This window comes from Pseudonaja textilis, chromosome 3, assembly GCF_049901715.1.
Source record: "Pseudonaja textilis isolate UNSWEBS1 chromosome 3, rPseTex1.2, whole genome shotgun sequence".
In the NCBI taxonomy this organism is placed as follows: Eukaryota; Metazoa; Chordata; class Lepidosauria; order Squamata; family Elapidae; genus Pseudonaja; species Pseudonaja textilis.
The window spans coordinates 33,654,689-33,679,976 of NC_141992.1; the positions used below are offsets into that span (position 1 = coordinate 33,654,689).

General features: G+C 36.4%; 1 protein-coding gene across 8 annotated transcripts in view; it reads right to left on the minus strand.

Annotated features, from left to right (window-relative positions):
• Positions 1-1,190: 1,190 nt before the first annotated feature.
• RALGAPB (Ral GTPase activating protein non-catalytic subunit beta) overlaps positions 1,191-25,288 on the minus strand; it is a 68,959-nt gene continuing 44,861 nt past the window's right edge. For 4 of the 8 annotated variants that reach the window (XM_026697672.2, XM_087929190.1, XM_087929189.1 and 1 more), the window contains 15 exons: positions 23,472-23,605; positions 22,899-23,081; positions 20,787-20,938; positions 20,264-20,451; positions 19,045-19,151; positions 17,172-17,324; positions 16,456-16,665; positions 15,412-15,570; positions 14,423-14,588; positions 13,886-14,008; positions 13,062-13,198; positions 11,673-11,781; positions 11,308-11,386; positions 7,449-7,597; positions 1,191-6,363 (listed from right to left, as the gene is read on the minus strand). In XM_026697672.2, the coding sequence (XP_026553457.2) occupies positions 6,170-6,363; positions 7,449-7,597; positions 11,308-11,386; positions 11,673-11,781; positions 13,062-13,198; positions 13,886-14,008; positions 14,423-14,588; positions 15,412-15,570; positions 16,456-16,665; positions 17,172-17,324; positions 19,045-19,151; positions 20,264-20,451; positions 20,787-20,938; positions 22,899-23,081; positions 23,472-23,605 (2,243 nt within the window). In that variant the 3' untranslated portion in view covers positions 1,191-6,169. The remainder of the gene's footprint in view (positions 6,364-7,448; positions 7,598-11,307; positions 11,387-11,672; positions 11,782-13,061; positions 13,199-13,885; positions 14,009-14,422; positions 14,589-15,411; positions 15,571-16,455; positions 16,666-17,171; positions 17,325-19,044; positions 19,152-20,263; positions 20,452-20,786; positions 20,939-22,898; positions 23,082-23,471; positions 23,606-25,288) is intronic. The other 4 variants (XM_026697673.2, XM_087929187.1, XM_026697675.2 and 1 more) reach the window with 2 other exon arrangements.

Sequence of the window (25,288 nt, forward strand, 5' to 3'; positions counted from 1 at the left end):
AGAAGAGCAGATACAGGTAGTCCTCAACCTATGTCCAAAATTGAGCACAAAATTTATGTTGATGAGATATTTGTTAAATGAAGTTTCTCCCCTCCTATTTATGACCTTTCTTGACACAGTTGTTAAGTGAATCATTGCAATTGTTAAGCTAGTAACATGGTTAAGTGTGTCTAACTTTCCCATTAACTTTGCCTGCCAGGTCACAAGAGGGGATCACGTGATCCCCAGCATACTGCGATCGTCATAAATATAAGTCAAGTTGCCAAGCATCTGAATTTTGATCATGTGATTATGGGGATCCTGCAATGGCCATGTGAAAAATGGTCACAAATCACTTTTTTCAGTGATTTTTTTAACTTTGGTCACTAGATGAACTTTTGTAAGTCAAGGACTACCTGTGGATAGCTGTGGCCAGGAGGGCCTTTACTCAGGTACATCATATATGACAGCTTGCTCCCAGGCCTGGAATTAATCTGACAAATGAGAGGGTTGTAGGGGTTATTAATGTTTTTAATCTGGGGTGTCTTAAGTTTTTAATTGTTTCATTCTAGTATTCTATTTTTAAACTGCCCAGAGTCCACTAGAGTGGATGTTTATATTAAATGTAATAGTATTGAACATGTCATAAGCCAAGGTAGTCCTTGCTGAATGACCAGGGATTTTATTTGACAACAGCCATGATGGAATGGATATTTTACGGCCTGTAATACCACCTCTGGTTGCCATAAATGGTTGCACTGCCTCCTGCAGTTATGTGACTGCATGTCAGGCAGGTCAGCTTTACACACCAGTTTGACATTCTGCTGTCAAGTACCCAGAATGTGTTTTGCTAGTTTCTGGCATTTGGGGGGAGGTTTCTTTTAATGAATGGGTTTGGTTAACTACCATGGCATTCACTTAATGGCCCCAACGTTTGTTTAAAAGGCTGACACAAAAAAGGCTGGAAATTTATTTTGATCACAATTCCAGATTCTATTATGGTCATAAGTTGAAGACTACCTGTAAAGCTCCTCAGACAAGGAAGATGCTTGAAATCAAAAAGGAATCCAATCTAAGGCTGCAACCTTGCACTTCTAGGCTGCTGTAACCTGCAGTGTCTTAAAAACAACACAATTCTACACCATTTCTATGGGAAAGATAATTTTTCGCCATAGGAAAGAGAGCACATAAACTAAAGACTGCCAGTTGAATTCATAAGAATATCTTTAAAATTTATTTGACTAATTGTGTTACATTCAGTATCTGATGTGTTTCTTCTGGACAAGGAGTTGGCATAAATACAAACAAGCCTTTGTGCCTTCTCTAAACAAGAGATAAAATACTAGAGACAGAGGAGCACAGCTTCACATCTTTGTATTTACAGTCTACCTTTACAACTTAGTGCTAGGATTATTTACAGAAAATACAGTAAGAACAAAAAAAATCATGTCTTGGCAACATATAGAACTTTATACATAATTGTACATGATTTTAAGCATATGGTATCTAGGCCATCTCTTTCAAAGTACTCGTCAAAGATACCCTCTTATGATTGTGAACTCACAGTTATTTTTGCTCCCTGTTCATCTTAATTGTAGTCCTATAAGCCTCCTGTGCCAAATATTCAGCTGCATGACAATTGCATGCTTCCTGACTAGGAAGCCACTTCACATATTGGACAGTCCAATTCCCAAGACATTGCTATCTGTTCACGACCCAACGAAACAAATTTGGTTCTGAGGATTGGAAACAAGCTTTGTTTCCTACAGCTGTGTCCCAGCAGCTCTGCATATAGATTAGCGACTTACTTCAAACACGATTCCCTTCTGTTCCCTCCCCAATAGCATATATATGTATGCTGTATGCTTGAAAATCTGCTGAAGAAAAAAGGGCTTTATATTTCTTAAGTTTTGTTGTTGTAGGTACTAAAACACATTTTTATATGGAAGTGCTGTGAAGATTGCATTTTTTTCTTGCTCAATTTATACCAATAATAACATATTGAAAGGATGGTAAGCATGAGTTCTTACGGCAGAAACAGACAGGATAAGTATGTGTAGCCCTAATATTGTATCTCATAAAGAGACTGGAATGAAAGTATACAAAATGAAACAATAGGAAACAAGCTGCATTAATGGTAAGAAAGCCATCTGCTTTATAAACTTACATTCTTTTTAATTACCTTGTGTAATTGTATATTCAAAATAAAATTTGGAAATACAATGACCACCCTATATTTATTTATATTAGACAACTTTCTTCAAATTAATGTCCTCCAGAAGTATTGGATTCCCAGAATGGGATGTCCAGCAACATTTGGAAGTACCTTCTATCAGCTTGAGGAAGGTTAATGTAGCATATCTGAAGTCTCAACTGATCCCAAAATTAAATTTTCAAATGCAACTATTTTTGAGAGGTCTAGACAAAACATTTTATTGCAATCAATCAACAGTTCTGCACAGAAAATAGAAAGTTACCAGTGCATTTGGAAGCCTTCTCAACTATACATGGAAAACAGACAACCAGCATCTGTACAAGAGGACCACATCATATGCATTATCTGGGAGAATGCAGTGAAAGTAAGCCCTTATACATTTCTTTTAAACACTCAGTGCTGTTTGATGAGATTTCTGTTGCATATGCTGCCTTGTTACTTTTATCAGCAGTATCACATATAGGCCTCAACACCAAAACCTTTTGTTTAATGATAAATAGACTTCAATAGGAGGATTTACACATATAGATTCAGGGCAGTTTGCCTACTTGACAGTTTTCTGAAATCTAAATTAAAACAAATAATAAAGTCAAATCAAGCCAGGGGATAAATTCAGAAGAAAAAGAGACTTTTTTTTTATTTGGGTCGGGGGAGCAACCTCTATATAAGCAAAATGGTTCTTGTGGTTTCATAGAAGAGTCTTAACAGACTAACATTTATTTTACTGAGCTACAGATCTTTACATTTGAATGGAAAGTTTAAGGCAACTTATTTTAAATCTCACCCTGCTTTTAGTTAGTTTAAAAGTCATTTAATTTTTTTTCCTTTCACCTATTTAATTCAAGATGATTTGACAGGTCATTAGTAATCATATTAACTAATGGGTTTGTCCAGAATACATATATGATTCAAACAATTCTAGCTACGTCAGCAATTGATGTGTGTATGCAGACACTCAATTGTTCAATGCTTGTTATAGTTTTTGTGGTAGCCATGCATTGTTCATGCCATTTAATCTAGGAACTAAATGAGACCGGTCAATTTATAGAGCTAAACAGTATCTAAGCAAGTCTACAATTAAGGTTAGTGCTCATGCACTGGATTAATATTGGCAAGTCTTCAGTATCAAATATACTATATAAAAGCCTATATATTTCAGGATCCTCACCAGCCTTGCTATTCGCTGTTCCAGTCTTGCCTTAGAACCTTTTGCAATTAATTATATTGTATGTCCTTATTTTCCAATAGGTGCTCTCGAAACTACCAAAATAATACTAATCACCCTGCTAATTCAATGCAGCCACCTTGTCCATTACTCAATCTTGTCTAAAAACTATTATTTAGGCTTACGTTTCTCTTAAAAAATTGCACAATTTGTAACATTAAAGAACAAATTATCCTTCTTAAAAGAATTTTGGGAACAATTCTGTACAAAAGTGTGAAGTACTAGCTGCAAAGTAGGTATTACACACACAAATAATCAATCGTCATAGCTAGAAACTTTTTCAGCTTCTCTTTTTGAAAATTGGTCCACACTTGGATGCTGTTCTTTCTTTGGCCTAACTTTACTATAAAGAAAATAAAAGAGGAAATAAAAGACTCTCGCTATTATTTTTGTCCCAAAATGCTTTTCCTTGGAAATTTAGAAGTTCAAAAAAATAAGTTTTGCAGTCAAACTGGAGAGTACAGCTTTGCTGCATCCCCCTCGAGAAAGTATCTCTTTACATATCAATATTTAAAATGATATGAATCTAAAAAGGAACCTTCATATGTAACTCCTTTATACATATGTTTCTTTTTAAGTCTATGCCATGCACCCTGGTAAAATTGGATATAAAAAAGGAAAGGCACAACTTATGAAGTGTTTTGCAAAAGTTTTAGCTGTTGCCAGCAAGAGTAAGAGAATTAATAGTCATATTTTATGATGTTTACTTTGCTATAGGAAATGAATTTACCATAATAATTAACTTTAGAATGAAAATGGCTTAACAATATAACACAGATTCACTTGCTCAGGATGATTACTGGCCATTTGTTCATCAAAGTAAGTCAGCAGAAGATTATCATGTTTAAAACCAAAATATTGCATGAGTTCCACATTAAGTTTCCAAGGCATATTACAATTCCTTATTTAGATTCATTTTCTAAATCAGGTTTGTTCAATAACAGAGAAATAATTACTAAACTATTAATCACCTAGATATATGTGACCAGTCCTAAATATTCTGGGATTATTATGAAGTTAATCCAGTCACTTTGTGGCAAAATGATTAATTTTCAGTTTTCTGGTTCTATATAATTAACCAAAAATATTCTGATTTATATTCTATTATGATGATTGGAGAAAAAAGAAACAAAACAAAAGATCAAAGCACCAAATTATGTTGGAAAATCAGGAAGTGAATTCTTGCTGGCCTAAATATCTCCAGATACATTTATTAAGAGCTACATTCCATTGAACCAATCGGAATTATTTTTAAATCCAGGTTCATAGAATCTTTTTGATTGCTTACCCATGCTCCCAAAAAGATTTGTCTCTAAAAAGTATTCTGGATACTCTCTGCGAAAAAAATATTTCTATTTACAACTTATGTAGGTTAATTTTTAGATATGTCAACAAAAGTTATCTAAAAACATTTCTATCCTGCCCTATGTCTATTTCAGTCATTTATCATCTTCAGAACTATGCAAAGATTTTCAAGGCTTATAGCCATAACTAGAATTTCAATCTGACACCCACCCAAAAATGTAGGTCCTCGTTAACATGTAGTAGTAGAAAACACAGCAGTCAATGCAAGTGAAGGAAGATAAACTTTCAACCACCATGCAACATGTATTGTGTATAAAAATAGGTGCTGTGATGTTATTAGGCCAGGGGTGGGGGAGTACACTGGCAAGAATGCTCAGTGTCTGGCAGAATCATTTCTCCTAATGTCAAATTCTAGTATGCTACCCTTGCCACAAGGGCCAAAAAATATGTTTTGTAAGAGTTGTAACTCTTCTGAAATATGTAGAGAGCCCAATTATTTCAACAATGTTATGACTTCATATTTAAAAATGTGTTTTTTATTTTTCTTGTCATTAGATAGGAAATGCCTGCCACTGAAATGAGTGAAAGCGTAATTGTGAAATCTTTAATTTAGGTTTCAAGTACTAGTTTTTATGTGTATGTATGTTTACACACATAACATACATCCAACTGTACCAAATTCCACAACACTTTGCTTGTGTCTCAAACATTGTAGTGGATAGCTTAGATGTCACTATTACATACACCAAAGCATATATTCCAAAGCTAACCACTGAGTAAAATGTGTCATTTGTACTCCAAAGAGTATTTTTGCTTCTCCCTTCTCTTAAGCCAAAGGTTCAAGTGTTTTTTTTCTGGACAGACCAGCAGAAGACATAGACAATAACAATTTACAAAGATAAAACGTTTAACAACCAGTCAATGGCTTTGAAAGTAGAGGACGAGACCCAAATATAATTTTCTGGTTAGATGTTAAACAAAATCATATATCCAACTTGCTCATAAAAGGAAAAACAAACTGACCAGACAAATGCACAAATAGTTTATCTAAAATAATTTGCCCTTGAATCTAATCTGCTAGAGAAACCAATATGAAACCATCTGTTAATTCTATACTTAGCATCTGACTTTTTTTTTGTGCAAACATGGGAAATCATGAGAAGTGTAGTTAACCTTCTGTTTGCTGTACATCCAATATATTGTCTATTAATAAATAATACTTCATTATCAAAGATTCTCCCTCTGTAGCATTGAAGGTGTGGTAATGTGTTCAGAAGGACTGCGGGATTGGAGCCAAAAGCAAGTCCTCTTTATTTTCTTGCCGTAGAAGCAGAAGTCATGCTGAGAATGTGGTTTGTTTACACAAGAGGTCCATGAATGGGAAGATTTTATTTCATTGTTGCAGATACCAAGCTGCAATTTAATTGTTCAAAAAGGGTCCTGGTTTAAGGATTACAGTTTTTCAGTCCAACCTCTTGAAAAAGAGAGGTATAAAACTCTGGTTCCAACTGTTTGTTCCTGTATTTATTGACAATATCAGCTATTTTCTGTTTTCGACGGACATGAGGGGGATTGTATGAGTCACTTTCCAATCTTTTTCTTCGACAAATATTTATTACTGTCTGTCTCACTAGGAATCCTTAAATAAAAAAGGAACAAAGTTAATACAGTTTATTTCACTCAGGAAATATATATATCCCCTCATTTTTATTCTAGCAATTTGAATCTATAGCCAAAACATCAACAATAAATAATACCAGTAGACACCATTTTGTTTGCTAGATATAATGAAATGTGCAGGAGAGCTGAGATGCAGTATGTTTCTTCCTATTACAGAATTAGTAATTTCAATGTCTAAGTACTGAATTCTCAATATAAACTTAGGAAAGTTTAAAGGGGCTGAAAATAAGGCACTTGTTGCCCTTTTAATATTATTGACTGTCATCATCCACCAATCATACCTAGCATGACAAGAAGCGAAATCCAACTCTGGATTCTGTTTCCATACCAGACAATTCTGCCACAGTAGGTTGTATTATTACTATGTAATATTTATTTATTGGTGGGATTATGCTCCCATACAAGGCTAATTTTTCCCCCAAGATTAGGAATCTCCAATACTGCAAAAACTGAAGAAGTAATGAGGATTAGGAGGAGTAGAATAGGAAGGATGAAGGATATGATTCCAATGCTTCCGATTCTGATTACTTTAGATTGCCTTGCACGTCTGACTTGAGGTGTACTCTGGACTGACAGAAAGTTGAGTTTATTGGAATACTCTTACAAGAATCTCAACCACTTTTTCTCACTTTTTAGGAATGTTAGTAGTATATATACATGTAAGGAATAGACTGAAGTCCAACTTGATTGCCTTTTATCAAGTCCAACTTGACTGCCTTTTATCAAGTCCAACTTGATTGCCTTTTATAACTTTATTCCACATCCCCTTGGTAAATATTTCCCTAATACTGGGAGAAAGAAGATTCAATAGGGTTATGAAAGCATACCACCAATATGTTGTTCTTCCAACAATGAAAGAATGAAAATCTGGCTTTGTCCCTGGAATATTACCTGAAAAAAGGCTTGAACACAAGAAGGAAAAATTGATGTATTTTTATCCCCAAACTGGAAGTAGTCTATTGCTAATGTAACAGAAATCTTTAGTAATAATGCACTACATTCAAAGCTAGTAAATTAATAAATAAATATTAATAGAAGACGTACCTAGAGCTCTTCTGCTAACTATCATGCCATCTACTAGAGGGATAACCATATTGAATTTTCCAGTAGCTCCTTGTACTTTTACTCTGAATAATCCAGTGTTGAGGGGATGGATGAAAATCACCGGCACTTCTTTTTCAGGAGTAGTAGACCTTAAAAATCATATAAGTAGCTAAAACCAATGAACATTTAAATCTACAAACAAAGCATTTGTGTTTTGATACCCAATTTTGAAGGATTCAGTTTTTAAATAATAAAAAAGCAAAACATTATAACAAAGATATCAGCAATACCATGACATTTATTTCTCCAAGCTCAGTAGGAGGCCATATGTAGACAATATTCTAAAGTGATGCCAGTTATATAGCAAATGGACTGGCTGGTTTAATACACACAGATATCAATAAGAAAGTTGGAGTTAACAGAAGCGAGCTGCAAATTTAAGAACCAGAAACCATGTGTGGCCAAGGCACAAAAACTAAAATCACGAGGAAGAAATATTAATTGCAACAACTTTAAATGTCATTAGGGAATAGTATTTTGACCAAACCATGAAAAATATACATTTTTCATAATATATATATATATATGGATCTTTGGTTGTTCGGGTTTTCTTCCGCGTAAGATTCGAAGTATCTAGGCAACGTTTCGATGAAGTCTCATTCATCATCTTCAGGCTTCTGTCTTCGGCTCTTGCTTCTCAGAGTGATGTGAGATTGCAGCTGCTTCTTCCTTTTAACTGCTAGTGGGGGTGGGACTTGATTGGGTGGGGGCTTGGCTGTGTTCTGATTGGGTGGGGGTGTGTTCTCATTGGTAGGGGGTTTGGCTGTGTTCTGATTGGTTGGGGGGTTGGCCGTGTTCTGATTGGCTGGAGGCGTGTTCTGTTCAGGTGGGGGCTTGGTTGTGCTCAGGTTAGTCTTAGTTGCTGGGGGATTTGAGTTGGTGAGCTGTGATCTTGCTGTTTGGCTTCGAGTTTGTGGTCGTGCTGCATCTTCATAGTGGGTGTCGGTTTGCTTTGTGTATGGCTCGGAGGGGTTTGAAGTGGGTAGTGATGCAGCTGCAGTGCGGCTTCTGGTCTGTGGTCGTGTCTCATCTTCGGAGTGGGTGTGAGTCTGCTTTCTACATGGAAGTGTGGTGGTGGCATCTTGTGTGGCTCTCATGGGTGTGGGTCTGGTGTCATTCTTCATGTTACTCGTCTGTTCATGAGGGCGGGTTTCCAAATGGCTGGAAGGCGGGAGGTGTCATCTCGTTTGTTCATGCTGTGTGGGCGTTTTTCTATCTCTATGGCTTCTCTGATTATTCTGCTGTTGAAGTGTTCGGTTTGGGCGATAGTTCTGGTATTTTTAAAATCAATTTCATGTCCTGTGGCTTTGAGGTGTTGGACCAGGGAAGAGGTCGTTTCTTCTTTTTTGATTGAGTTCTTATGTTCTTCAATGCGTGCACTTATTCTTCTGTTAGTTTGTCCAATGTATGTGGTAGGGCAGGCAGTGCAGGGGATTTCGTATACTCCTTGGTTTTCTAATTCGATTTTGTCTTTGGGGTTTCTTAGGATGGTGCATATTTTTCTGTTTGTGCAGAATGCTGTTTTAATGTTGTGTTTTTGGAGGATCTTGCTGATTTTGTCTGTAGTGCCTTTTATATATGGGAGGAGGGCTTTGCCGTTTTCTTGTTCTCTGTCTTGGATTTTGGTTGGGGTTTCTTTTTGGATTAGGTGGGTAATCTTCTTTCTTTGGAATCCATTGGCTGTAAGTACGTTGGTGAGAGTGTGTAGTTTGGTTTTTTGATGTTGTTCATCGGCTAAGCATTTTGTTCTGGAGATGAGTGTCTTGGCTACGGAATTGATCTGTGCTGGGTGGTGGTGTGAGAGTGCATGTAGATAGCGGTTTGTATGTGTTTTCTTCTGGTAGATGGTGTGTCCTAGGGAGTGTGTCCTAGGTGTCATGAGAACCTTAGAAAACATATATATATATATATATATATATATATATATATATATATATATATGTTTTCTGAGGTTCTCATGGTATTTGTATGTGGATCTTTGGTTGTTCGGGTTTTCTCCCGCGTAAGATTCAAGTATCTAGGCAACGTTTCGATGAAGTCTCATTCATCATCTTCAGGCTTCTGTCTCCGGCTCTGTGCTTCTCAGAGTAATGTGAGATTGCAGCTGCTTCCTCCTTTTAACTGCCAGTGGGGGTGGGACTTGATTGGGTGGGGGCTTGGCTGTGGGGGGTGTTCTCATTGGTAGGGGTTTGGCTGTGTTCTGATTGGTTGGGGGTTAGCCGTGTTCTGATTGGTTGGAGGCGTGTTCTGTTCAGGTGGGGGCTTGGTTGTGCTCAGGTTAGTCTTAGTTGCTGGGGGATTTGAGCTGGTGAGTTGTGATCTTGCTGTTTGGCTTGAGTTCGTGGTCCTTCTGCATCTTCATAGTGGGTGTCGGTTTGCTTCATGTATGGCTCGGAGGGGTTTGAAGTGGGTAGTGATGCAGCTGCCGTGCAGCTTCTGGTCCATGGTCGTGTCTCATCTTCTGAGTGGGTGGGAGTCTGTTTTCTACATGGAAGTGTGGTGGTGGCATCTTGTGTGGCTCTCATGGGTGTGGGTCTGGTGTCCTTCTTCATGTTAGGTACTCGTCTGTTCATGAGGGCGGGTTTCCAAATGGCTGGAAGGCGGGAGGTGTCATCTCGTTTGTTCATGCTGTGTGGGCGTTTTTCTATCTCTATGGCTTCTCTGATTATTCTGCTGTTGAAGTGTTCGGTTTGGGCGATAGTTCTGGTATTTTTAAAATCAATTTCATGTCCTGTGGCTTTGAGGTGTTGGACCAGGGAAGAGGTCGTTTCTTCTTTTTTGATTGAGTTCTTATGTTCTTCAATGCGTGCACTTATTCTTCTGTTAGTTTGTCCAATGTATGTGGTGGGGCAGGCAGTGCAGGGGATTTCGTATACTCCTTGGTTTTCTAATTCGATTTTGTCTTTGGGGTTTCTTAGGATGGTGCATATTTTTCTGTTTGTGCAGAATGCTGTTTTAAAGTTGTGTTTTTGGAGGATCTTGCTGATTTTGTCTGTAGTGCCTTTTATATATGGGAGGAGGGCTTTGCCGTTTTCTTGTTCTCTGTCTTGGATTTTGGTAATCTCACATCAATCTCACATCACTCTGAGGAGCACAGAGCTGAAGACAGAAAGAAGCCTGAAGATGATGAATGAGACTTCATCGAAACGTTGCCTAGATACTTCGAATCTTACGCGGGAGAAAACCCGAACAACCAAAGATCCATATATATATATATATATATATATATATATATATATATATACATACACACACACACACACACACACATACATACATACACACACACACACACATTTGTTTTCGTACATTTTCACGGGTAAGTCTTGGCGTGTTTGGATCTTACACGGGAAAAAACCCGAACAAGCCTGCATATGCGCGCGCGCGCACACACACACACACACACACATATTTGGTATTCTGCTTTGTTCGGGTATTTTCCCACGTCATTATAGTTGTGCTCTTAAAGTTGTAGCAACGTTTCGGCAGAATCTCGAACAAAGCTGAATACCATACATGTAAGTACCCGCGAAAACTTAAGAAAATAAATAAATATATACATATACATACATACATATACATATACATACATACATACATACATACATATATATATATATGGGGAAATGAAGTAAATATGCTTCCATCCGTACACACTTGACTTATGCCTGTTTATCACAATTTAATGGTTGGGACTTAGATGTTGGCAATGCCTAGTTGACAGGTTGCAGATGAACAGATGCAAACTATACCCATGTAGAAACAATGTCATTGAAAAGGTAGAGAAATTAAATTATACCTCAGCGAAGTGCTGCTATTTGTTGTAGTTTCTACTCCAGTACTAGTCTCTGAAACCAAGTCAGAGAGAGGGAAATTCTCTGCAAGACAATGATAATATAAGGTTAAATAACAACAATAAATACATTTTCAAATCCATAAAGTTTCAAGAGAACACAAACATAATAACTGGAAACTAAATCAAATTTGTAATTGCAAATAATGATAGCTAGTTAATAGCTAGTGATAGAAAAAAATGAAGAGGACTGGACCTGATGAAAATTTGGATGGAAAATTAGCAGAAAACCCTAAGGGGCAAGGAAGGAAGGAAGGGAGGGAGGGACATTTGACTTTCATATTCATAATCAAATCCCAAGATTCACATACCTATGTCATCATAGCGTTCAACCCAAACCACATACACCTTGGTTTCAGGTCCCATAGGGGGAATAGCCCGACCTTGTGGAAACTTCTTTGATTTGGAAGTTGGACTGAGCTATTGCAAGTATAAAACAAAACAAATGTTTTCCTATTAATCAAAATTAGCAGCATGTATTCAGCTAAAAGACTCTGAAGGAAATTAACACATTTCAGCAACAAATAACTGATTATGAACCAATTTACTACCAACAAACATCGTCTCTGTTAAACTAAGTATTTCCCAAAACTAATTATAGCCAATTGGCTACAAAATATTGCACTTAAGGTATTTTCTTATGATAAAGTATATTGGAAGAAGATGAGGCCTTAGTGCCATTATTATGATAAAGTTGCATGACAAAGCAAAACGGTGGAGACTTGTATCTATTAAATTTTGTGGGAGGCTGTGGGGGTTTAGATGGAGAACAAACTTCAGTTGAACCTAGGCAAGACCGAGTGGTTTTAGTTTTGGGGCTTCCTGATTCTAGGACATTATTATCTTTAGGGATGAATGGGATTGCACTGTTGCAAAGATTCTGGGTTGACCATTAAAGCCCTACATGGGATCAGGTTATTTGAAGGACCACCCTTTCCTGATTTCACTGCTTGCTTCATCACAGAATTCCCCAACTTTTCCGGCTTTGCGGACTGTGGGGAGGGGGAATAGTACCAGGCAAGCTGCTTGCACAGCTCCAGTTGCATAAGCAGCGGGCAAGCTGCTTGCACAAATGGAGCCCGCACATGTTCACCTGCTGCTTGTGCAAGTGGGGATGCAAGCACATGCTCACCCACCACTTCTGTGGCCCGGTTCCAAACAGCTCAAGGCCCGGTAGTGGGTATCTTCTCCTCGCAGAAATGAAGTCAGTCTCATTACTCCTTTTGAAGGTCCTTCAAGTCCTGGATATGCCAGCAAGCTTGGATGAATTTGTGAGATGGCTCTGATATTATTAACATCTTTCCATCTATTATTTTATTTTCTTATTTTAATTTTTTATAGTTGTTAGGGTTCTTTTAATAATTATTATATAATAATTTAAAGTAATGACTGTTTCATTTATTACTGTTTTACTGGGTTGTTGTATGCCACTCAAAGATACCTCTCCAGGCTGGAAACCAGGAGACGGTCAATTCTAGTACTGCCTTAGATATAAAAACTTTGGGCCAGACACTCTTTCTCACCCACAACATCAGGTTCTGGCAGCAAGCTGGTCAGTTGATTCCTAAAGTAACCAACTGATCATCATTTGATTGATATGGAAAAAAAATCGGACTCTGCACCTGTGAGAAAAAACACTAGGAAAAAGACATGTATAAAATCTATAACTTATATTTAAAGTTCACACAGAATAAACTTGCCCTCTGTGAAGTACTGAGATTGTCTGTATGATTGGGAAAAAGCTCAAGTGTCAGTGCTTGCTGCTTTAGTATCCCAGGTAGGAGATCCATGTTAGAATCACTTTCTTGGTCTGAGACATTGCTTTCCAATGAATCTGCTGAAACCCAAAAGAAATAAGTTTCTTAAAACAAGAAGGCCTTTCAATTCCGAATCCATTCTGAATGCTAACAGTGATTTTCCAGATAGCTCATTCATTTAAGTGCAGAAAGAATCCACAATGCAATTTTGGAGCCCTATAATTTCCCTAATCTGCAATAAAATGTGATCAGAAGAGAATAAGAAACTTTTAGTGATCCAGTTCAGTTTGTCTCAATTTTGACTGGAAACAGCTGGACAGAATTTTAGGTGAAAGACTTTCCTGTAACTATCTGGAAACATTCCTGTATATATACTGTTACAGTTTTCCCTAAAAGAAACTTTGTATGCTACTGATATGTCACAGAACTTTTTTAAAAAGTAGCTGAAACATTTCTATTCCACATTTGAATATTTTATGAATTTGGTAATATTGAAACCTTAAGAGATAATGACAAAAGGATGACAAAAGAAATGGATGTGGAACACAGGAACATGTATCAAGATGACAAAACCACTATGGCTTTCTGCAGTAGAGAGGAACAAAATAAATCCTGTTCCAGTTTAAGAGTGACAAAGTAAAATGGATTATTTACCACATATTTTTCTTATGTGTCAAGTTCTTCTGCAATGCAGGATACAGTTCTAATTGAATGCTGAAATATTTCTCAATCACTTATAGAATCAAAGATATATGCAGTACACTTACTTAAGGACTCCACATGTGAAGGAACAACAAAAGCTATTTCTGTAAGAGCATCTGCGTAATATAATGCTTTTCTTTGCCCATTAAAAATACTTGCTCCCATGTCTTCTGAACAGATTACTTCATCTGAGAAGAGGAAAGAATTAAAATCAAGTCCTATTTTGTGCTTTATTAAAAGAGCTATGTCTTCTTAATATTTTGAAGTTTAACTTGTTTTTAGAGTAACTGAAAAGAATTTATATGCTGTATATACTGCACTGAAAGATCTATGGACTGGGTGTACCTATCTCAACATAAGCATGAGAAGAGCAATAGTCTTAGGACACTCCAACTTCTTAAATCCATGTGTTAGGACATGGAGTAATTCTGAGTAATTAGCTTCCCAAATCACTGTAGAACGATTACTTCTGCCCCGCACAAAGACTTTTCTGCTAAGATTATTCAGTCCACCTAGACCTTGCTAAAATGGAGGTGATGGGGGAAAGGAAATTGATCTATTTCAGTATGTTACACTGTCCTGAGCCTAAGAAAACACCTCACCTTGCTCTGATCCCTCCTCATTGCAGAAGCTATTAATGGACCAACTAGTTGAAACATGTCCTGTCCATCCAGGGTGCTTGCCCACATCAACAGACCATCCAAGAGATAGCAAGAACTCTAGAAAGTGTGGTTGAACATTTCTGGAAGACTCTACGTTCTTCAAAATCTGAGGAAGAAAAGACCATATAGCAGAAAAAAAACAAAAGATATAGAGACATTTTCTTACTAACATTGTTGTGGAAATCAGCAATTTCTTTTGCATTTTTAAGATATCCAGGGTAACTGCCTTGAAGTATCAAGCAATTTGGCTGGTACAATAAATAAATAAGATTAGCTGTACACTATGCCATCTATTCAAACAGAAACAATGCAAAATGTTTAGAGTAGATACAATTATGCCCGTAGAAGTCCCTTGATATGCCCAATTTCAGCACTAATATCAGTTAATTAAACCAAATTTCTCAAATCCTGGTTTGATATCATTTCCAAAGATCCTCAAATATGTTTCTTAGGACACCAATGGACATATTGGCTTAATGAAACCACTGGAGGTAGGAATATTATGGAATATGCAGAGACACAGTTTATTTTGGTTTGATAAACAACAACAGGACGGTTAGGGTTAGGATTAGGATTAGGACTGTTACTTAATACAGAATTCAGCTTCCTGAAAATGGTTTTGCTTTTTAAAGGAATTTTTCGTTCCTCACAGTGGTTAAGAAGTGTCAAAAAAGTTCTAAAACACCATTTCCAATGTCCCACATAACCTTTTCCCCTGAATAAGTAATATTAGGGTAGGCTAAGAAAGAAAATTAAAAAAATGTGAACTATGTATATTTTTTTACAGTTTGTAAAATAAACTTAATCAAATTATTGTGGTATAAAATTCAATGGTTTTATTTCCATTGAATTCCAAATTATTGATACACCCTACAGTACATTCTTGTACCAGCTGGTAACAAGCTACAAGGAATCAGCATATTACTTACTTCTTGGCTTGTTTTTTGGCCTGCCTTCATGTAGAAAATGAAAACAGTATCAAAAGGACGACATGGCAGCAAGTCCAGATAACCAATATCATCAAAAAACCCGGGCACAGAGGAATCAAGTGCAATCAGGTGAGGAGGTAGTCTGCTATTAGCAGGTTCCTAATCAAAAAAGTAGTACAGATGTTAATGCTAAATAACATCTAAAAATATTTATGATGAAGTAGGAAAAACTGTTTTAACTTGTTAATGAATAACTGCTATGTTGGTGTATGAAAAGAAAATCCAAAAGCCACAACTGTGTAATAAGCTTATTAACTTCAACCAAAATGACACAAAAATGTTCAGGAACTTTTTATTAGCAATATTTTACAAAACAAGTAGGGAATCAGGAGAAAAAGTTACACATCAAGAATCAGTAATTTACATAAATCAAACTATTTGCTCCTGGAATTCCCAGAGACATCTACTGTAAAATTCTGCTAATCACTAATTTCAACAATATGTTCTTTTGTAAAAATAAATCCTAAAAAGGTGTTTTAATCTTCTAACAGGTTTATACACTATTTTGTTTAATCTATCAACTCCCTTCAAAGAACAAAACATTATAGGTCTACCCATCTGCTCATCACATTACTAATATGATATTTCCAACTTGTAAAGTCCAACATTTTTTAATGTCTGCCTGTTCTTGATTCATGATTCAAGTCGTCTTATTTAAAAAGTAGTAATAAAAATCAATTGCCTTAACATAATAGGTAATATTATCTCCCACATAGATAATATAGTGCAAGACCTTATTGTACATTATGAAGTATGTCATACTCTTCTACTTAATAGCACAGTTTTCAAGATAGGAGTCTTACACTTACAGAAGTTTTTTTCTGAATAATACACATGAACAGTTAAAGAGTTTAACTATTCTATTACACTTTATAAAGTTGCACCTAGTTTAAGCCACAAGTCATTGGAATCAATGCTACTTATTGGCTTTATTTTAATGATTGTGCTTGAAGCAAACGAGATAATGATCAAGTTTTCAGTCACCTTCAATGCTTCTAGAGATAGAAATCCAAAGTGAGAAAGGAAAAGGCGGGCTGTTTGGAACTCCCGTGCAGGAGGGGGTGGTTTGCAATCTGTGACTGGATCAGGGAAGTTTTTCTTTCTCCATTCTTCTTCCATTTTCTGATCTATAGATTTCTCATAAAGAACTTGCTGATCCATTCCACTTCTCAGCTTCTCGTGACGTTCTTCCAGCTGAAACATATTTAGCAACTTTATCAGAAATTCAGAAGTGTCAAAAGTAGAATCAAGGTGTACTGAAGAATTTCTCATGATTCAAAAAGCAATGAAACTAGGTACCTAAAAAAGCTGCTGCAATTCACTATAGCTTTCTACCTAATAAAATTCTGACTGATCAGTTGCCAGGTTACAAAAATTCACCTGCTACTCAGCCCCTACATACAGTTAAATCAGTACCTAAAGAAAAGAACTATTGCAATCGGTCTGATTTCACATTTTCACAGTATAGGAAAAGGACAAGGACAACAGGATATCTGGCAACGGCTTCCTGAAAAAGGATGACTGACTTTATATGTCCAGTAAGCAGAGAAAGTTCTAATAGATGCAGAAATGCACAAACACATTATTTTGTCCTAGAAGGACTGATATGAATGCAGGCACGAGAGTAAAAATAATTGTGAAAAATTTAACAAGTTGTTTTGAGCAACGTGAAACAAATCAGGAAACTGTAAATTTCTTACTTCCTCGGTAACTATCTCATGCAAGTCTGGAATGCTCAGGTCTGCTTTCACAAATGGAATTTTGTCCACTTCCTCAGGAAATGGCCGATGCTTCACACTATATTTTAATCCAACATCATTTTTAGGTGCAGGACGGGGTTCTGGGACAAACAGCTGTTGAAAAGAAAACAATCAATTTTAACATTTACTTTAAAAGTTTTAATATTTCGTTATTGTAAAAACATTGAAGCAGACTGAAGTAACTTTGGGGCTGGCAACACTAGTAATTCAACAGAAAAGTAACATTCAAATAATTATTTAGTATGCCTAAATAACATGCTAAAAATGGTGATCATATTAAGTCAAACTTATGCAGACTCTTAGAATCAGAAGAAATAGGAAATTCATGTTGATGTGGATGCAGTAAAAAGATGGTTGAGTAAAAACTTTGTGCCAAAAACCACAGATATGAAAAATTGCCAACTATAAATATGAGCAAGTAACATTCATCTGTATCTTTGGTTATGGACATAAGTTAACAGATAATCAGAGTTGGAAGGGACCTTGTGGGTCATCTAGTCCAACCCCCTGCCAAGCGGGAGACCTACACCATTTTTGACAAATGGCAGTCCAATCTCTTCTTGAAAGTCTCAAGTGATGACGCTCCCACAACTTCCGAGGGCAAGCTGTTCCACTGGTTGATTGTTCTCACTGTCGGAAAGTTTCTCCTTATTTCCAGGTTAAATCTCTCCTTGTTCAGTTTCCATCCATTATTCCTTGTCTGGCCTTCGGGTCCTTTAGAAAATAGCTTGACCCCCTCCTCTCTGTGGCAGCCCCTCAAATATTGGAAGACTGCTATCATGTCTCCCCTGGTCCTTCTCTTCACTAGACTAGCCATGCCTAGTTCCTGTAACTGTTCTTCATGTTTTTATCTCCAGTCCCTTAATCATCCTGGTTGCTCTTCTCTGTACTTTTTCTAGAGTCTCAACATCTTTTTTATAATGTGGTGACCAAAATTGGATGCAGCACTCTAGATGTGGCCTTACTAAGGCTTTATAGAGTGGTATTAGTACCTCACTTGATCACATGTTCACATGGATGCAAACATTATTTTTAATTAATATAACAATAATTTAAACAATATTGTGTCAGCTATTATTTCTGGTACATAATTTTGATTTGAGATAGTGGAGAGTATCTGCAGCTCAGGTGTAGGATGAGGGTGGAGGCTTGCTCTCCACAAGCTTGAAGAACCAATGTCCACCCTCATAATTTTGATTTATTAGACTATGATTAGTTCAGAGAAAAAACAAATTACCAAAACAAAACCTAAATCTTCTGGAATAATGATGAACAAGGACATCATAATTACTTCAGGATTATTAATAAATAAATGGTTTGTGATATTTTCTTTTAAATCAAATTTTTTATATTAACTGATATATCACTAAAGAAAACAGTAGTTATGCTGAAGATATTCTAATGCATATTTATAACTACGGCTAGATTGGTAAAGGACAGACCATAACTACTATCCTATTATGAAACATTGCAAGTGTTAAACAGAAGATGTGAACCACACATACTGTATATATGAACATGATTCATTATCCAATAATTTCCCAAATTAGGATGATAATGGAAATAATCCCCAATTCAATGATAAATTATTTTAATTTTAAAAATATAATCCTCGATGAAGCTCTACAATGAATAGAGAGGAAATAATGCATGGTGCACATGGTTAGTTTGGAAGTGAAGCTGAAAGGGAATTAAAACCAGTAATTCATTGCACCAAGGGTAATGTAACATTAGCACTTTACTGAACATTTTTCAGGGCTCCTTGGCTTTTATAAGAAAGCAAATTAGTTCCACCCAGAAGTCTGACAAAAACCTTTTGATTTGATTTGGCTCCTCTTGGCAAAAGGCAAAGTTGTTGTGCCCACGCATGTCTTCCAGACATCCCACGAATCAGAATGGTGACTGAAGGAAAAAAGTCATCTGGGGAAGAGAAACACTAGCATGAACAACCTTTTAAAATAATCATGCTGAAAAAAATTCAATTGGGCACGTATAAACCAATTAAAGGACGAAAAAGTTTAGTAACACAATTGGCAGAGCTAGGAATTCAATAGACAGATTTGAAGATAAAAGCATAAGCTTGCTCTATGCGCAGGAGCTACATACAATTACTGGAAAGAAACTAATTGGTTCTCTCATTATGTATGTAAATAAACTTGGATAGTCTTAATTTACCAGAGGAATGAAAGCAAGAGGAAAGAATAAAAGCAAATGGTATTATAGCATACACATTATTGAGTGACTCAAAACAAAAACATTTCTCTGATGTGCTATATTTTCAGGTAAGCTTCAAGGCTTATTAAAATAGAATTAGACTTAATTTTGTATTTAACTGGCTTCTGTTCAAATTCCTATACTGCATCTCAGTTTTATCATGTGTTCTGGAGGCTCGAAAGTTACAAAAAATGAGCCTAAAGAATCTAGCTGGAATTTCCGAATAATGTAAGACCCTGCTGGATTAGAGCAAGGATCAGTCTTATCCAGCATTGTGCCTGAATGGTACCTAAATGACTATGGAAAACCCGTAAACCAAACACAAATGGCACAAGTTTTTCTACTTATTTCCCAGTAATTGGTATTCAAAGATTTGCTGATTTTAATAATAAATGTTCTATACAGCCATGATGATTACAGCTTTATTATCTTCATTTTCCTAGCATAATTCAGTTTACAATCTACTTTGTAATATGTCTCTTTGAAATACCTTTTCGTAAGGTTACCTAAAAGCCAATCTAAAAGGAAAATTTCAATTTTTTCACAGTATATTTTAGTAAAACCTTGCTCCAAAAATAAGCTAGTAAACGAAGAATACAACAAATAAAACAGGCAAACTCTTAGTCAGTTTGAAATAAACCAGGATGAACCATCCTGAAACTGAATTGAGCTGCATTTCACATATACTACCCAAATTTAATATGGCAGAATTTCTACAGTTCAGCACAATATTATATAATGCAGAAGAACAGTTTAATTAACTGCAAACACACATACACAAGGATGTCTGAAAAGATACACACAATACATTTACTTACTTTGTTCATTCCCCAAAGGCTGCTCTAACATTGCAAGGATGACACTGTTATCCAGGACAAAGTAGCGGAAGCTGTACTTGTTTATAGAAGGCAGACGAGCATATTTAATTAAAGTGATCTCATTTACTAAGCTACAAGGAGAAGCAGGGCCACTGGGTGAAGGGAAAGCTCCAAGAACTTGCATGATGCTGTAAAGCAAAAGAATTTAGTCAAGACATATTTAGTAGGAAAAATATTAGAACGTTGAAAGCAGCATAAATTGTACCTATGACATTTTTACTGCTGTCTTGCTGTCACACAGCATCAAACAGCTTATAATTTAAGTAATATAATCAAGAAAATGATATTTAGAAGAAAATGCTGAAACTGAAAGTATATTCTTTAAACCAAATAAATATTTCCAAGATTCTTCAGTTTTAAGTAAAAAACACTGTTTCGAGCAAATTCATTGTACAAACATTAATCAAGCTAAGAAAAATGTTATACGGTGGTTAACAGGATTACTTTCAATAATATTTCATACCACGTGAGGGTAGCTTCAGCTGCATCCTTCACTCTCATGGAAGCAGGATTTGGCTCTTTATCTCCTTTGTACTTCACTTCTTGTTCACTACTTCTGGATTTACTTCCTGAGATGCCCAGTTCCACAATCTCCAATACTTCTTTTAAACAATCCTAAAAAAGGAATGCTGTACCATTCAGCTATTTAACAAATAACACTTTAATAAAGAAATAAAATAACTAAGTTAACTAAGACCTTAAACAACTCTATAAATATTCAGAAAAAAAAATGAGAGGATGAATGCAGAATAAAATGAATAAATGGAGCAAAAACAACAATAAGAACAAGGAATCAAAGAAGAATGCTCCATCTTTGGATTGGTCCAAAAAACCTGAAAGGATTAAGCAGGAGTTATATTTAGCTTTGTGGTATGTACTGTGTAGGGCTCCTGTTACATTCCTGTAAACTCTGAAAGTGTCTCAGAAGGATTCTGAATATGTAGATAATCCGTATGCGTGAATCACAGAAATCATAATGGAGACCTTTTACATTGTTTCATTTCGATTTGTTATAGCTTAGGTTTTCATTAGTTTCTTAGGTACTATTAATTTTCTTTGCACTATTAGTTTATTAGGGCAGCCACCATATAGTTAAAAGCTCACTTTCCTGACATTGACATCACTTGGATATTTTCAAGAAACGTTGTAATTGAACAGACCAAAAACAACCTACCACCTATGGAATCTATAATGATAAAAACTCTAAGATGCTTTTTGCTGTTCTTAAAACTCACCAGTACTAGGTTTAAAATGATATATAGTCATTTTGATAGTTAGTTTTTGGAGTGGGAGGATATACGATGCATACATATATGTCCATCATGTCTTTTGTGATTAAAAATGTTTAAGAAAGGACATGCAAATTACCAGTGTTTTAGTAACTGCTTTTACTTTACCCGATCGCCTGTGGTTTAACTGAGGCAAATGTCATGATTTGTTGTGGACTGCATATTTTGAAAACAAACTACAGGATAATTCCTGGGGCAATTGTTGAAGGGTGAAATGGGGTTTTGCAATGAAAACTTTACACTCCTTATTGCACTGCTTTTACAAACAAAACATGCAGACACAGTGTAGAAAGATATATAGGCATTCCTCAACTACACTCAGAATTTATATTGCTAAGGAAGACATTTGTTAAGTGAGTTTTGCCCCAGTTTTACAACATTTCTTGTCACAGTTGTTAAGTGAATCTGGCTTCTCCATTGACTTTGCTTGTGAGAAGGCCACAACAGGTGGTCACATGACCATGGGCACTGCAACTACCATAAATATGAAACAAGCAACTGAATTTTGCTGGTGTGACCACAGGGATGCTGCAATAGTTGTAAATGTGAAAACTGCTCCTAAATAAAGTTTTTCAGTGCTGTTGCAACTTCAAATGGTCAATAAAGGAATGTAAGTTGAGGACTACTTGTAGTTATTACCACAAATAATTATTTAAACAATACAGTTAAAAGATGAACAGCAACAGATGGACAGCTTTTCATATTGACTCATCAGTACCTACATTACAATAACACGGTTAAAAGACAATTACATCAGCAGAACTGATAGCTGCTTGGCTTTCAGAATAAAGGAGCATCTTCCGAAATGGGTCCAGACAGCCTTGAGTAATCCAACAACAGCAGCATATCATGGCCATCAAATGCCTTCTTTGGCTATTGTGCAGCACTTACTAGCTATGGGCCACCAGGTGGATCCAAACTCTGCATTTAACGTTTTACTGCACCATGGGAACTCTCATTTTCTATGTTTTGCTGAAGCGGTTGCCATTAAACAATTGAAGCGTCCCTTCTGCGTGCAGAAAGAGCTGTATATCAATCTACGCCACCCGTGGATGTAAGACTTGTCATTGGTTGCATTCCTGCACACATTATAGGCTTAATTAATGCTCTTGCTAGATCTTGTATTTGAGGCTGATTTTAACCTTGTTACTGTAATGTACGTATTGATGAGTCAATACGAAATGCTTGCATCTACCGCTATTTGTCTTTTAACTGTTGTTTAAATTTTTAAAAGGGACTAATTGTTATAAATAACCATGCTTATATAGAGTGGAATTTTCACTCACCTTTTCATCAAGGATATCTGGATGTTCAGTGAGCCAAACACAGAGACACTGAAATGCTGCTACTATCATGGAATGGAGATCTCTAGAATGGAGAGGAGCTGGACGACTACACTGATACACAATGTAGCAGCACACAGAGCTAATTGCTCTCTTTCTATCAGAAGAGTCAACGCCAACCTTCATCTGACATGAGAAGTACAAAAAGTTGCATAGGCGTTAGGAAATCATTCTCTACATTTAAGTCTAAATTAAAACCCCATAAAAACACAAGTGAATTTAATACACCAAACTATAGGCAAAAGGTCCATGGATACTGGATTTTTATTTCTTCTAAATGCTTTTGACTTAAAGAGCTTTGTTTTTAACTAATTTTATTTAATTGCTATTCAATTCAGGTTTTTGGTAGCATTTTTTTTCCAAGTAGGGAAAAATATGAGATCCTACTATGGAACAAGTTACATTGCCAGCTCTGCTAGACATTCCCAAAGGAGGAAAGGGATTTTGGTAAAGAAATAAAGGGAAGATAAGCCCAAGATAACACAAATAATTCTCAGAAGATTCCCTAATGCTCACCTTTGCCAGACCAGAGAGCAGCTCTAATGCAGCTAGTGAAATGCTCATTTCCTGTCTCCACTGTGCGTTGAGCCTCTGTGTTACCAAATGAATGCTGCGGATCAGGAGTCCAGCTGCAGTATCTGTATGAAGAGCTAGGATATAAACCCCAATACCACGCACCACAGAGAGGGAAAACAACTAAGCATTAGTGACAATTAGCAAAGCAGTCCATCAGGCAGAAGCTAAAGCAGCCACAATACACACAGAAAACAAAGTACATACTCCTCTCAGGAAGTAAACATTCAACAGGAAGTAACTTAGGTCCTGAATGTTAATTAAGGTAGCTAAGTACTATTCTAAAATATTGGTCGATGCTGCTAATGAAATCTTGATACATTTGGCTAATTTACCACATTTTTCGGACTATAAGAGGCACTTTCCCAACCCCCCAAAATGTCTGTGCATCTTATCGAGCGAATACAGACCTGTTTTTGGCCTCCCAAACCCTCCGCACGTCCTGTTTCTGCCTTCCCCAGCATCCAGAAGCACTCTGCAGGCCAAAAATGGGCACGTTTTTGTCCCCTGGAGGCCTCTGCTGGTCCTGTTTTTTGCCCTCCCCAGCGTCAGGGAGCCTGAAAATGGAACGCGTGGAAGATTTCGGAGGCCCAAAACGAGCCCGTTTTTGGCCAGCAGAGTGCTCCTGGATGCCAGAGAGGGCAAAAATGGGATGCACAGAGGCAAAAAACTTTTTTTTTTTTGTTTTCATTCTCTAAACCTAGGTTCATCTTATGGTCCGAAAAATAAGATAAATTTTCTGTGTGTCCCCTGGCCTTGCCATTGTATTTTTGTGACAAATTTTGAAATGCCCTTTTTAGCAGGAACTAAAACATGAGCAAAATAAATGTAACATTACTATGTAGCTAACAATATCCTATGTTTAGTGTTCTATATCTAAATATTATCTTTTTCCAGAAATGGAAAGTTTTCTGCATTTGAGAAGTGAATAGTTCAGAATGACAAGTTAAAAAAACCTAACCTTTCCCCAACCAATCTTCTCTATTGCAAAGTCTGGTTTTTAGTTGGCAATATTATTGTTCTGATAAAAACAGAAAACTTTTCCATGCCCCAGGCTTGCTACTTTCACAATTCAATATTTTAAAAGTCTATTACCTTACTGAAAACATAAACTACTCCTAAAGCACAAAATAATATGGAACTAGATGTCTTTTCACAAAATATAACAAAAATGCTGCTGTCTCCTCATTTACCATGAATGAGCATTTTGGAAGCCATCATAGGTTAATACATGGCAACGTACATATTGTAGCTAAATACTAAATAAAGTGGCTTCATACCTCTTAGAATCTATTTCTGATATTTTTGCCAGGTTTTTTCTGCCTTTACAAATATATTTGTTGCAGTCACATACATTATAAACCAATTCACGGTCACTAATGGACTTTTGTCTTTGTACTTTGAACTCACATTAATCAAAAACTCAATAACATAGGGGCATTTTGCTTCAGCTTTAATACCATCATTGAGACCAATCCTTTTAGACAAACAAAATGGAGCACAGGCCAAATAGTTAGATTAGAATGGTCTTTAGATATATTGGACTTCCTACAATTCCCAAATACTATGCTGAAGGTTATGTTAGGAAATGATGCACCTAAATCTGTTGCTGATGCAGTCCTTAGGTTAGAAGCTGATCTTGCCAGAGTAAAAACTAAAATGTGGATAGCAGCAATAAAGTACACTTATTTAGAGTCCATCCGGTTTGACCCACCTAATGCTGAATAATCATTTTTATTCCAATTGGAAGAAAGTCTTTA